This window comes from Egretta garzetta, unplaced genomic scaffold, assembly GCF_000687185.1.
Source record: "Egretta garzetta isolate BGI_Z169 unplaced genomic scaffold, ASM68718v1 scaffold16, whole genome shotgun sequence".
In the NCBI taxonomy this organism is placed as follows: domain Eukaryota; kingdom Metazoa; phylum Chordata; class Aves; order Pelecaniformes; family Ardeidae; genus Egretta; species Egretta garzetta.
The window spans coordinates 191,093-206,265 of record NW_009260022.1 but is presented as its reverse complement, the minus strand read 5'-3'; the positions used below and the strand labels follow the sequence as shown (position 1 = coordinate 206,265).

The 15,173-nt window shown below is 37.3% G+C and overlaps 1 protein-coding gene across 2 annotated transcripts in view; it reads right to left on the bottom strand.

The window, feature by feature from the left end:
• SLC4A10 (solute carrier family 4 member 10) overlaps positions 1 to 15,173 on the bottom strand; it is a 124,209-nt gene that overhangs the window by 12,013 nt on the left and 97,023 nt on the right. For both annotated transcript variants that reach the window (XM_035896211.1, XM_009640735.2), the window contains exons 15-20: positions 9,065 to 9,170; positions 6,043 to 6,204; positions 5,681 to 5,794; positions 5,007 to 5,168; positions 2,003 to 2,254; positions 558 to 626 (exon numbers count right to left, since the gene is read on the bottom strand). In XM_035896211.1, the coding sequence (XP_035752104.1) occupies positions 558 to 626; positions 2,003 to 2,254; positions 5,007 to 5,168; positions 5,681 to 5,794; positions 6,043 to 6,204; positions 9,065 to 9,170 (865 nt within the window). The remainder of the gene's footprint in view (positions 1 to 557; positions 627 to 2,002; positions 2,255 to 5,006; positions 5,169 to 5,680; positions 5,795 to 6,042; positions 6,205 to 9,064; positions 9,171 to 15,173) is intronic.

Here is a 15,173-nt window from a genome sequence, read left to right as displayed (position 1 = left end):
AAGCGTGCCCTTCCACTAGACTTGCCCTTCAACCCCGAGACCAGAAATTAAGTAGCATGGGACTTGCAGCAGTTCCACTTCCCTGCCTGGGGCATTTATTTGCACAGAAAATCTTCAAAATCTCATGCATGTTAGTTTTAGGGCAAGCTAGCCAGAAGTCTCATATAGGCAAAGTTCAAGATCAAGCGTACCACTACAAAGGCACTAACTTGGAGGCTGAAAAGGCAGCAGGCAAGCAAGTGAACAGGAAGGCAGGGGAGAGGGAAGAGATCCTGACAGTTTTTACTCAGTTTTTAGGCTCAGCCAAAATTCCCTTGATAACAAGGGAGAACAGAAAAATAGGCACCTAAAAAATAAAAAATTGGAGCATATTACCTAAAGGGAATACTCTATTTAAAGATAATCCATTTTCCTTTCTTAAGTGAGTCACTTTCAAGAATTTAAGATTGGCAACATTCCTTTAAGATTATACACAAAAGATAATAAAATAATATAGTAAGAATAGCTACACATTTTATAGAAAGCATCATCAGAAACACTTCATAAAACAATTTTACCTGAATTCCCTTTAGAGATGAAGCACCCATGTAAAGAAATACTCCATAAAGTACTGGCATAGGAATAAACTACACAACAAGGAGAGAAAGGGAAGAGCATATTAAATACCATTTAACAAATTTAAATGCTTCTAGAAAGACATTCTAAACAGTTGAAATTCAAAGTGCCATATGCCTGCATTAATCAGACTGTAAATTCAGAGTCACTCAATTAAAAATTAATAATGTTTCTCAGAGTATAAAGCATAGGAATAATTCGGCTTTATAGTTTTATTTTCCTCTCACGGGCATTTATTACAATATACTTTATTCACTATTAATAAAATTAACAGAACTACACTAAAAATGGAAGTGTTTGTACATACTTAAATTCTTCACTTAAAAAACTGCTCAGGACAGCATCTGAATAGTAAAGCTATAATCCTCAGAAAAATGTTCCCAGATGCACACAAAAGACTTCATACTGCTAAAATAAAGGTTCTGTGCTGTAAGCATTTCAAAATGGGTGAATGACTTCTATGAAATGATTTTGTAAGAGACTATTTTACATTTTCAGGCTCTCCACGCACAGTGTGGAGGTAAAGGAATATTTCCATAGGTAAGTATCTGTTTTAAATACTAAATACGCAAAATGCATGTTCTCTGTGTTTTCAAAGTAAAGGTTTTATGATTTACTTAATAAAATACTACTGGGAAGTGCAAGTTCTAAGGGCTTACGGCCTTCACTGTGACAACAGGCAAGTCTAAATTCTGGTCTTACTGAAGCCAGTGGCAAAACTCTCACTGATTGCACAGAGGCCAGATAATTCTTAGAAACAGTAAGTATTATGTATACAGATGGTACTATATATGCATATAATTGCATATTATGCATATATATGCATATTAACAGTTGGACTTGATGATCTTAAAGATCTTTTCCAACCTAAACGATTCTATGATTCTATATAACTAAACACCCAGTTTCAGGACACTGGTGAGCTGCGTTGAGTATGCAGGCAGCATAAGAGAATTTTCGTGTTCATTTCCAAGAACTTCTCTTGCAACTGTGAAAATAGTTTTAAATTATCCAGAAATCACAAAATTCTTAAATTTTCTAAGTAAATTTACTTATTGGTATAACTTAGCAAGACTGTTTCATGGTAGTTTGCCATGGGCTCAAAGTATAGACAGAGGGTGAATCTTCGTATAATACAGGTCAATGGCAGAATTCCCTTTGACTTCAGTCAGGCCAGATTTTCATGACAACAGTTTTGTTTTAAAAATGTTAAGATGTGCCTAGCCGTTTTATTATGCAAAATTAGAACTCCGATTTAGATTATCATTGTGTAGCATTATGTTAGTAATGTGCCTGGAAAGGGCACTCATTAAATAATAGAGTAACAACAGTGAAATGTTCAGTGCAGTGCAGTATACTTTAGCTTTTCCTTCCTTCCCCAAATTACCTTCAGGATACTTGTCAAAAAGACAGATGAGCCCATAAGGATAAAAATCATGAGCCCTGTGACTCTTTGCTCACGGATTCCAAGAAATTTTGGCTGCTCCCCTGGAGCGGAGCACTCCGATTCCAGTTTTAAGCTATTCACATGGGAAATAGAGAGGACAGTGGCGGCAACAAACCATGGCAATCCCATAATAGAGCACACTCCAAGCATCACTGCCACCATGAGTAAGTCGAGATGGTATCCGCATCCTTTCTGTTAAAAAAAGTAATGACAGCAAGAAGATATAAAATGACATCTGAATTAAGAACACCACTTCTGGCAGGCATTCCTAATGAACAGTTAAGAGACAATTAAAAAATGTGTGACTTGTAAGAAAAAAATAGCTTTCTTGTATGTGTTATCCAGGTTGGGTCAGCAGTGATGGTAAATGGTTATCTGAGGGGAATTCTTACTAGTTCACAAGAAATGCTTACTGTTATTAGATCCATTCCAGTTATGAGTTAAGCATACATATCATAAATCCAGCTTACAACAGGCATCAAAACCCCTTCCTGCTTATACAAGAGACACCAGTAAGACAATGGAAAATACATAAATTTTCTGTTTTAACTAAATCTCTTCCAAGGATAACAGTAAGCAGAACATCCAGCTGCACTGCCAACTTTTCCACTGCACTAATCTTAATAGACCCTCCAGCCATTCTTATACAAGAGGTGGGAAAATACATATTTTGATTCTTTCCTACACAAAAATTCTTAACACTTGCAGAGTCAGTTTATGCTATAAGGGGACATAAAACCACATTGACCCTTTTACAGTTTTTATAGATGGTAAGCATGTGATAGTAATAAGTTTTCACTAACGTACTTTCATCTTATCCAAGAACAGATTGCTAGAAATTAAGAGAAATTAATCTATAATTAAGCTATCCATTAAATTAAACTATAAAATAATATTCATCATCAGGTACTGTTTTACTGGTTTCCCTATTCAATACTTAAAAGTACAATCATAAACATTCATTTGGGTTTTGATCATCTGGAGTCGTCAAATACTCCATAAATTTACCAACGGGAGAATGTTTCTTTGCTTTTGTAGTAATGGATAAAACTCTTCGGTCAAATCTTAGATACATTTAAAAACCTGCAAATACAACCTGCACTTGAAAATGACCAATGATGTGCATCAAGCTTGGTTATATAGACATCTGTTACCATAGCTGAGAGGAATACTTCTTTTCAATTTTAGTAAGTATCTGGGACCACCACACATGCAAGCAGGAGCTCAAGCTATTTTCCTTTAAAAAGTCAGGTAGGTAGTTATCTCCACAAAATTTTGCAATATGGCAACAAATCCAATGTCATGGTCTGATAAAACAGTGATGTTCATGCAAACAATGTGAATATGTTGAACCATAATTTTGCCTGTAAACCCATGCAAATGCCTTTTGACATAAAAAAAGTAACTAAACTAAACTTGGAAGGGTTTGCTACAGAGACTGCCAAAAGCTGAAATGTGCACTATTCAGAATTTGCTATGGGAAGTATAAAAAAAGAGGGGAAAACGAGTTGGAAGCAAACAAATCATTTCTTTCTGAAGACAACTTTTACTTCTAAAATGGGAAGCGTCTGGGTTTATGAAAATGTAAGCTACATATTGAAATGAAAATGCCATCTTATTTGCTTACATTATTTAAAAAGGGGAATTCATGTAAAGTAAAGAAAACTAAAAGAATCAACTCTAGCAACCTTCCCTCACTCCCCAAAAGTGCTTATGAGTCTTATCTCCAAGACACATCTTGACAAACTCAGAGATGTGTCAAACACAGATATTAGTTACATGCACAATGCACTCAAAGAAAGAGTTTAATTCTAAATCCTAACAGAGACACCTTTTTTTACCTTCTGACACATTTATGAGGAATGTAGCTGCTAATGCATACAGAATCCGAGAGCATTTCCTCACATTCATACATGATCTGAGGAACCTGACATATGGGAAGAAAAGGAAGCATAGCAACAGGTGATGCTACACCAGACCCCAGCAAAACTAAAACGCAGCAAGACAAGGGGGCAGCCAGGAGGACCATCTGACTCCCAGATGCCAGTGCTGAAAAAACACATTCCAAAGCTTGGCAGCAAATTCCTGCATCTGTCAAGTTAACCACATGCAATGCTATGGATTGACATGAAGAGCCAGGCTGACAAAGAGGGCAAAAAAAGAACATATCAAATGTCACAATCATCCAAGAAGAGGCAGTGCAAAGTGAAGGTTGCAAATGCATTTGCTAAAGCAACTTGGGATTGGATTGCTGCTTATTAAAAGTATGTCAAAAAAAGCCTAAGCTTGCTGCATATACATGTACAGAAACCTGCTGCTAGATTTTGCCCAACAGTTTTTCAGAGGGGTGATGTCCCTTTTTCTCTCTCCATCTGTAGGCAACTAAGTGTTAGAGAACAGAGCAGGAAGTTGTCCTATGTTGTTTTAAGAACCTATTGTGCCTCTAAAGCTCCATTTTACTCTTCTCCCTTCTTTAGAACAGGAAGGGCATAAAAAAATGGATGGGTATAACCACAGAGAAGGATGGAGAGAGGAAAAAAAATAGTTATATTACAAAATAACCCCTGAATAGTTTTTCAAAATCCGATCCAGTAGAACAATGCTATCAGTATCTGAAAAGGCAATTCATATTATGGTACTTAAGGAAATTATTCACTTTCAGATCTTTTTCTTTAGGTGCATGGGTATCATACTTCTAATAAAGCATAGAGGATAGCACTTCATTGAGAATATCTGTTCCAAATCACATTCATAAAGACTTCTGTAAGGCAGCGAATCACTGACACAGGGCACAGGTATGACACAGACCAACAGAGAAAAAGCGTAACAGTTTAAAGGTGTGCTATATAACATATAATAAATTAGCACACTCAAGTAGATGAAGGTACATTACATAACCTGAAGCAGAAAACAACAGTGAAAATACAACTATTTGACTGAATACCTTTAGTTTGTGTTCTTTTCTATTGATAATGACAGCTGTGATCTGCTGGTCCATAAAGATAAGGATAGTACAAAGCAGGGCTGGAATTACAGCAGCTATCACTGTCCACCAGGGATTAGGCCCCAAAGGAGTAATAAACCAGCCACGATCATCTCGGGTGGGCTATAAAAACAGAGTCATGCATGACCAGTCAGAACTCTAAGTATTATTTACATTCCAACTTCACAAGGATACATACAAAAACATTACTAGGATATGATTTCCTTTAAAATGAATCTATGTAAGAGCACAGAAAAATACCAAACTTCCTACAATACCAAAAAGAGCAGCTACATATAATAAAATCATCTGGGATATTAGAGACTTGGTTGTATTTGATACAATGAGCCCAGAATTTGGAAGGAGCCCCAAAACATTACAGTAGTCTAGGATTTGGGTAATTTGAGCCAGGTTGGTCCTCACACAGAAGACATTAGGAAGCATGAAGAGGCCTGATGGGAGAGGCTCACTTACATAGGCCACTAAACAGAGAAGTTGCATAATACTTGGTCAACACAAAAAATTCAGAATATTGTCACTACTCCCTGATGACAAAAAAAAAAAAATATAATAAACCCACTATAGCACACTACTTTGTCAAAATAATAAGGCAGTGCAATTTATCAACAAATTACCTTAAAAGCATTTGGAACCTGAAGTTTTGGTGATGGGATCCCAATGGCGTAGTCAATTAAAACCATAGACAAAATAGTGAGAAAGACAGCAAAATCGCTGACCACAGATCGTACCTGTGATTATTGAGAAAAATGACAATTTTAACTAAAACATTCATGTGTGATTTAGGACTTATTTTTCTTCACTCTTTTAAGCCATTTTGTGCTTACAGTTAAAACCATGCTTACTCTGATACAATTCTCTAACAGAGAAAAGATGCAGCATCCATTTCGCCAGCAGTTAATTGAATTTGCAATGCAGATGGAATTCATGCTTACACATGACTAATGACAACTTGTGAATTAAAAAAAAAGTCACACACCTTTGTTGGGAAGTATCGGCTAGTTTTGAACTGCTTCAGTGTGGATGACAGCGTCACTGTGGAAAAGAATAAGATGACAGACCAGAAGAGGACATCTGGAACATAAGGGCCATGATGACCACAGGCTCGTCCAACAAACTCTCCGTGGAACTTTTTACATTCCTATCAGGAAGAGCAAAGTAGTATTGTTCTGAAAAATACCCTGATACTTGCTTTCCAGTTACTTTCCTAAATTTCAAACAGAATGAATTACTAGAAATAGTAAAATAATTTTTAGATATGTACTCTTTTAAAAATTAAAACTCCTAACATTTGTATCTAGTCTGAATGGAAAAATCTCAAACCCTCAAAAGAATCTTTTTAACCAGTTTTAAATGATGACATCACTAAGACATACCATAAATAAAGTCATTAATATGAAACCAGATTTATTTCAAATTGAACAAGTACACTTACTTATTTTCTGTTTACACACACAGATTTGCACTTCCTAATTCCTTCCAAGAGAGCAAGGCGAAGGTCGAAAGCTACCAAGAGAAAGGCTGCTCCTGGTGCATTCTCAAGAACCGATTTTTTTGTTTTAACTTCTCAGGTCAAGCAATTCAAGAAAAAGCTACTTAGAATGTACAGTATTAGCCTAAAAGGAGACCAATACATTTAATACCACATGGGGGCAGCACATTCCACGAATTATCTTTTTCTTAAAAAAGCCATCTGATAAAATGCAGCAAACCCCAAAACCTGTAACATTAATTCTATCCAATATACTATACAATCAAATATGCAGATACAGTAGAAAACATACCTAGTAATTCTCCAACACCATCCTCGGATGTTTAAAACCATACTCGTTCCAAGGTAACAAGCAGAGAAAAAAAGAGTAGCTCTAAAAATGTGAGCTACAAGCTCTGGACTCACAATCCTTTCCTTCTCCTTCCCAAATCCCACCACACATATTAAGCAAAAAGAAATGCAGCACCTAGAATCAGAGATTCCAGGCAGGAATATCCTGCCAGATCAGGATATTTTAGTATCAAATGAACCGGGTCATTGGCTCATCACTCATGTCACAATGCTGTGGCTTGACATGTTATGAGAAATTTTGGCTTTGAACAAAGGCTGGCTAGGAAAAAACCACAGTCACTATCTGATGAATGTGAGACAAAGGAGTGCAAAACTTTTTATACTGGTATAGCAGTAAACCTGGGATAAAAATTATGCACTTCTGACTGATGAAATAAAGGTTTTAGATGGGGAAAAAAAATTCTCAGGAAATCCAGAAGAAATTCTCAAGATTCTGGGACATCAAATAAAAAACTTGTCCTGGCCTGAGCTAGACCTTGATGTTGGCACAGCACAGGGATGAAATTTCATCATATACCTACTGAAAAGTATTTTGTCACCATCAGAATAAACACTTTGCTCACACTTGCTTTGTCCTAGATAGCAAAAAAAATTGTTGGTCCTACTGCTGTTTTTAAGAGAGTACCAATCTAGATCTTCAGAAACTTGAAACTTTTAAATCAGATACAAAAAACAACAGGAAGGAACGAGCAGTAAAAAAGACAGTGGGGTGAGATCAACCAAATATATAGAGACAAGTAGGTCTAACCTTTTACTGCAGTTCTCTAGAACAGGAGAACTGAAGTTTCCTGATGATGCTTGCAAGAAATACATATATGGAAGTATGAAAAATTTCCATTATTTCTTTGACAAGGGACTAGTGGGAAAAGTTAGTCAGTTATACTGCTACCCATGTAAACTCAAGTTTCGGTAATAAGCTTTTACAGAAGTTTTAAAGGGTTTTATATAATGCAGCCGGTCTTTTACATTTATAGTTAAAACAAAATCTGTTATTTTAAATCTCCTCAGCTGCAAATGTACTCTGAAAAACACTGTCAGAGATCTGAGAAAGTGAGAGGAGGAGTCTGCCCCTGCACAGATGCTCTTAGAGTGTGCTGCAATTTTGAGAATATTCATTCTGGATTGCTGGAATCCCTCAGGCCAGCAGTTCTCAACTTTCTCTCTGCTGTTGCCACACCAACAGAATTGAGGAGCAGTCCTTGCTATCAAGAAAGAGCAGCCATGAAAGGCAGCTCTTGCTTAACTCATGGTAGGGGGACACCAGTCTTCTGTATTCTTGCCATTGAAAGAAAAAACAGTATCTGCTGGAGATGGTCCACTGGACTGGCATTTAAGAGTTTCATTTGGTTGTACCCATGATGGGGTTAATTCAGTTATATTTTTGAGAGAACCCTTTGGTTCGGTGTCTTTTGCACTCAATTCTCTTTGACTGTGTAATGAAATGATCCATTTGTGAGAAAAAGGGGTGGCCTGATCTCAATATGACATAATCAGGTCGTATATGTTGCTTTAAAGAAGGCAAACCTGAGGCAATAAAGCCTTTAAACCTAGAAAACTGTACCATTTAGAAACAAGTTACATATCCATGTAACCTCCTCAAACTAACTGTAGCTTGTTCCCCCACTCCCCTGGAAAACGAATTACACAACTAAGACATACATAACACTGAAGGCCTACGTAAAAGAGAAATTTGGCCACTGAACAGAAAATGTTACAAAATTCCTCTCCTCCCTCTCCTTTATAGCCCAAACAGCTGTAAGAATGTTTTAGGGGAAATAAATGCTTCTAGAGTCTTTCTACACAAGGGAACTTTGCTTTTGCCATCTGGCAGAATTTAGGACAAATGCGTTGTCATTTGACATGTTTAGACTTAATCTCAGTCAAACTCTTGTGCTAGTGTGTCAAGGAGTTTCCAAAGCAGGGCACAAAATGCACATACTTGCTGTAATGTGTACTATCAAAGGCTGCAAAATGCTTACAAAAGGAGATAAGGCTATGAAGTCTATGATAATCTTTGTCCAGTCAAGTATATTTTAAGCTTTATTTGAACAAATATCAGAAAAAACATGGTATTTTTCTCAATGTACTTGCTGCAGTAGGAGACACAAAATTAGCTGTATTTAGGCCTTTATTTATTATGTTCCAATACTTCACTTACTGACACAGTTAGGTTCCCCCATGGCACATCAGATGCAGATATATTGTAGTCCTGCCAGTATCGTAAGGTTTTATTGCTAGGATGTTCTGGTTCCACACAATTGCATCTGAAAAAACAAAATAGAATTTTTTTCCTTAATAATAGAAGTTGTATCAGATATTAGACCAAATTATCATCTTTATGACAGACTGAAATTGTGGTCTACTTCACCAGATAATTTTAGTTCAAATGATGATTTTAGTCCAGCACCAAAGCCTCTGTGAACTTTTGTGTCCATTGTTTTTCCTTTCCCCACAGCTGCATTAAAAGCATGCTTTTCATTTTAAATTGTGTATTTTAACATACAAGACGTGACGAGGCAGTGGGGGAGGACAATACTGCAAATAGGCAATTTAAAATCAAAATTAAATCTTTAAAGCCTCTGAAGCAACTGTGGGAGGCTTTTTCTTTGACAAAGGCTTCAAAGTATGCAGGATACTCAGTAGGTTCCAAGATGTCAAGCGTGCTTTGCAGTTCTCTTTAAATTAGTTCTACTTTAAAAATCTATACTACTATCTATCCTGCTAGTATTTTAATGTGCTTATGATGGCTGTAAATAAATTCTGTACTCTCCTTTCTGATAAAGTTTTCTGGAGTATCTGGGGACAGGATAACATCTGACTACAGAGTGGAGAGCCATTAAGCATACATTTGCATTCCAGTTTTTGAGTATCAGTTTTTCACTTAGCTACACCATTTATTTTCTCTGTAGCTCTTTATCTTTCCACAAAATGACAATTTTCACCTAGATTGTAATATTTTCTAAGAAATTCTACCATCTGCCTTATGAGTACAGAATAGCGCCCCAGTATTTCGATTACAACACTATACATGTGACAACAGCTGCATTTAATGTGTACATAGAGAGAGAATGCAGGTTGTCTTTGTGCAACTCCTTGCTTTTATTTTAAATGCAGCTATTTCTAAAAGAAAGAAAAAACCCTTGCAGCCCATGAGCAAAAAGAAAAAAAAGAAAAAAAAAGCAACAGCATTCAGAGAAATAGAAGGCCTGAGCCAAAAAATCATCGAAATAGACTGAATCTTTCAAACATATTTAATATGCTTTGGATCAGGCCCCAGGTGCAGAATGAACGTGTGTTCAATGCATAGTTTAAAATATTACAAAATGGGTTAAATGAAGCACATCACTACTTGTGAGCTACTGTAGCATAATAAAGTCAACAAACGTATGTCTATGCTATCGCAAGGGAGTATTTGATGTTCATGCAACAATACAGAGGTGGCTATTTTGGGTTACTGCTGTTTCCTGTGAGCACAGGAGCTCCCTGCCCCCTGATGTCCACCGCTGATCGCAGACTGGCCAGACGCTGGGCGATGGCCCATTGGGGTTTGATTACAGTAGGCCAAGGTGACGTGGGCTGTTCAATCACAGTCACTTTCTCACTAGAAGGGAAGACTATGCATGTCATCAACACTACATGGTACAGCTACGCTTGCTGCAAACTGCAAAATTACATTTAAAAGTTAGAGAAGCCAAAATTTCTATTTCCTTAGTCAGAAACATGACAATTGAAGCTATAGCTTAATACAGCTCAAGTAATTCACCTTCAGATGAGATCATCACCCTGTTTATTTGTATACCAATACCACTTTCCTCCTTCACAGCATTCCAGCCTAACCTTTACAGAGTTTCACAGGCATTTACCTATGGTAGATTGCTCATCAGCAAGTGACTTGTGCAAACTCCACCCATGCAGACCAAAATCACTCTGCACCCAGATTTTGTCACTGAATGGGTGCAGAATTAGGCCCTAACTGTAAATATCAGATCCTCCTTTCTACTGAGAAGATCATTCAAACAATGATCTCAGTGTTTTGATATATATAACATTACACTGTTTTCAATATTATATGTCTTTTGGCAACACTGACATTTTGATGTGAGATTGTATCATGCTATAACTGTCTTCCAGCGTCACACTAATTGCTTAATATCACAGAAATGTGAGATAGTAAGACACTCCCTGTCCAGCCCAGAAAACACAATTGGAGGTACCACTCAGTGCCAGAACATAAAAGATTATCTACCAAAATGTGACATTTCATAACAGATGTAATTGCTTCAATGATGACTATTTCCCAATACAACTGACCTGCAAGGAAAAACTCACATTAGTGAAATAAGGCTTTCTACTTTAATCTTTTAAAACTTTTAGTCTCTTCCCATTGTTATTTTCCACTTTCAGAGGTCAGGTCTCAGGAGAGTAAGCAAAATACACTGAATTGTTAACCACTAACATATCTCTCTATTTTCTTGATAAAATATTACTCAGAAGTCTGGAATAAGTAAAAATGCATTGCCTCTTGGAGGTTCAAATGATCTTAAATCCTTGTAAAGTTGTTTACAGTGCTGAGCACTTGCCCACTTCAAGAGACCTATGTGGAGTTTATGCTATTACCACTGAGCAAGAGACTATACATACACCTGTATTTTCTAAGCAACATATTCAGCTCCAAATGTAGTACCAACTTAGCAACGTACTCCCATGCCTTTTAGTGATAAGGAGTCAGCAATCATCTTCGTTATGCTAAAAGATACAGAATGATTCATTTGATTCTCTTTCATCATGGCTAGGAAGAAACTGCTTTTTTCATGGCTAGAATATACGCAGGGAAGAATCTGACATTGTTTGTGGTGGCAAAAGCATAGGTGTCACTATAGTGGGAAAAAAATATCTCTGCTGCCAATCTCACAATATAGCCATTTCATCACACTGATGACAGAACAATTCTTTTTGCATCTTTACACTTTTGGCTACTGCAAGACATTCTGATCTCCAGGGAGCAATTCAGATGTCTGAACATGGGTGCCTATCACCCGTGATGGGTTGGCACATCCGTGAGAGGGTCTATGGTGACTCACGCCTTTGTTTTCACAGCAGCTGGAGGCTAGGAGATCTAAAATGGCACTAGATACCCAGTCACAGGTCACTCCCTTCTGCATTTAAGATGTTTTTTGCAACTAGGCAGAAATCAGTGGAGCTTGCTTTCTTCTAGGGTATTTAAACATCTAATACAGCCTATTACAAAGTGGTTTATAAATCTGAGATAGACTAATAAACCATTTCAGACAAGACAGTCTTCAGGAAACTGCAGGAGAACTGTTATGAGAACTGACAAAAGGAGAAAGTAACAGAAAAATAACGGCCTGAACCTCCTAGCTAGAAAAATATCCATAGAAAGGACTTTTTATGACCTTTATATCTTCCAAAGTGCTCAAAAAATCTCTGGCAAATCAGGATGGGGAACAAAGGTAGATTAAAAATAATACATTTAGGACTGGCTGACAAACTGGTATCCTCTGGAGCCTGTACCTCTCTCCCTTTTAGAGGACGATCAAGACTTCAGCTAAACCTTCAGCACCAATACAACTGTAGCAATATAGGCAGTATAGGTCACTGATGGCTCCCCCTTCCCTTCGTTGTCCTTCCAACCTCCCCACATTCTTCCTAGCTCTTTTTGGTTTTGTTTCATAAGTCTCAATTTGATAAATTTCATTAACCTGGACAGCCCTCATAACTTCACTGTGTGCAACACTTCCTACAACTTGTCCTGGTTTCAAAGAACAGAGCTAGGATTTAACAACAGCAGCTTCAGGACATCTCAGACAACTAGCAGTGTTCTTTGTTCCACAAAAGGAATAGTTATTACTATCCTTAATAGCACCAAAAAGACTCTCTGTATGATCCCTCTTTCTTTGGACAATGGGAAAGGGATATGGGTTAGTAAATTGGAAACCTGTTATTTTACATGTAAAGTTGGGGAATGTTTCCCCCTCCTTTGTAGATCAGCAATAGAAGATAAACACAGGTGTTGCTCTGTTTAATTGAAATTAACCTGGGTCTGGGGGGGAAATCCCTCTAATTTCCACCTCTTACCCCCAATTCTTCATGTTTATTCTTTACCATTTCCTTCTCTTTAACCTGTCGTGTGCGCTCTCCTACCCACACAGACTTTTAAACGTGCAGTACTAGTCCATTCTGCTGCCATTACAGCCAGTATAAGAGCTTTGAACAAGAGCCTCGCACAGTGGTTTAGTAAGTAAAGAAAACACACTTAAATGGTGCCACTCCTTTGAAAGCCTCATGGCCATTCATCCCTAGGCAGTTGCCATTTCTCAGTATGTTGTTTTCAAGACTAGGAGGCACTTTCTGTTGATGATTTTAGCCAATTCATAAGGCACTGTTTTGGACCTCCTATTTTTCCAGCATGTACATATTGCAAGCTACACCTGTGGATACTAGCTAAGGATCTGATCTATGGAAGATGCAAGTGCAGCTTCTTCATGATTAGGCAATATACCATTTTCCCCTCCTAGAAGGCAAAATCTCTTTCTGGCTCACTTAAGATAGAGAATGAGATTTGCTCAGTATGAATATTTATATTATTAAAAAAACAACAGGCGAGTATGACAAATAAGTTACAAAATGCGCTTGTTTAAACAATATGTCTCACTGAACATCAGAGCACATATTTGGTAATATGAGTAGGAAGTTTTTCCCCTAAGATAGAGAGTATGCTCTATGAGTGTGCTGCGGACTGATCAAGTAACAGAGACAGAACAAAAGATGGTATGAAATGGAAGGTAACATCACTAATTTTGTTTTAAAAGTAAGGTATTAGAATATATGCATAAGTATTCTTTATGTTGAATTTACAAGGTCGAAGGAAAGTACATGAACAACAGAATGCTATGCATGTGTAGGTTGTCTCCAAATAGACCATTTTCACATGAATTATGGGGGGCACTTGTAAAGTCCTTCTGTTTGTCTAACAACTGCTACGAGAAGAGGACAACAACAGTATCATAGACAACAACTTCTTTGCTGTCACATACCTACAACACTTGTATATCTCTGGCATTATATTTACCACATTCCTTCTCACATCAACATTCATAAGGATGAAATCAATGTCTCACTGGACAAGACACTGGAAACAAAATAATTAATACTGATGGGAAATGGACTTGTCAGTAAAGTTCTATTCTCAGTACCATGAAACCCTTTCAAAGCACAGCTGTCATGGCAAGACAAGATTTTTTCTTCATTTATTCATGAGCTCTGCCACCCTGAATTAGACCATTGAGTCATTAAGTTAAGTAGCCCATCTCTGACAATCACGAACATCACGTACATTCTCTAAAGTTTGAAGTCTATATAGTTCAGTAGGTGAAGCTGAGGAGGAAAACAAAAAAGCCTATAAAAGCGGGAACTGATGTTAGAGTGAAGAAATTTCAAATAATCAGGTTTCTTTGGATAGCACATCAGGAAAAGAATATTGTTCTGTCAAGGGGAAAGTCTAGAAAACAGATTTATAATCACAGTGTGGCTTTGTTAACTTTGACCATCACTCACAAAGGTTGGTCTTTATTAGCTGCCTGCTGCAGTATGAAGTCCATGCATTCTTAGCAGTACTACGGTATGTAATTGCCATACATAGAAGTTAGTGTGCAGAAAAGCAGTGTAATTATGTGGGATATTGACAATTCATCTGAAAGCTTTCACAGAGAAACAGTTCTACGATGTCACTTCACCCTACTTCCAAAGTTAAAAAAACATACACCTGAAGAGAAGAGATTCAGTATAATGCTGGTTCAGAAATAATACACTGTAATATACTATAACGCTATATGGTCAGTTTAAGTTTTGGCTGTTCAGGTGTACTGTATCAATACACATAAATGTACCATAACAAAACCACCCAAGGATTTTATGTAAGCCTGTCTAGATTTTGAAGGCATTGTGTAGACCAGCTATCAACTACAAACTGAATGCTGTGGAGAACTGCTCAACAAGGAGATCTGTTTCCAAAGTGGAGGGGATGAGCAGTAGGAAAGAATGAAGCAAGGTGAGCACTCCCTGGGCTCAAACAAGGAAGAAAGAGGAAAATGAGTCAATTGGGTTGGGCAGACATAGGGAAGTCCTAGAATAAATGGAATAAAGAAACATCATTTCTGGATTCCAGGGTTTGTCAAGAAGCAAAAGGAGCAGTTAAACTCAATGATGGCAGTTGTACAATCCTTTGAAGAGAAGGAACACTCTTAGGG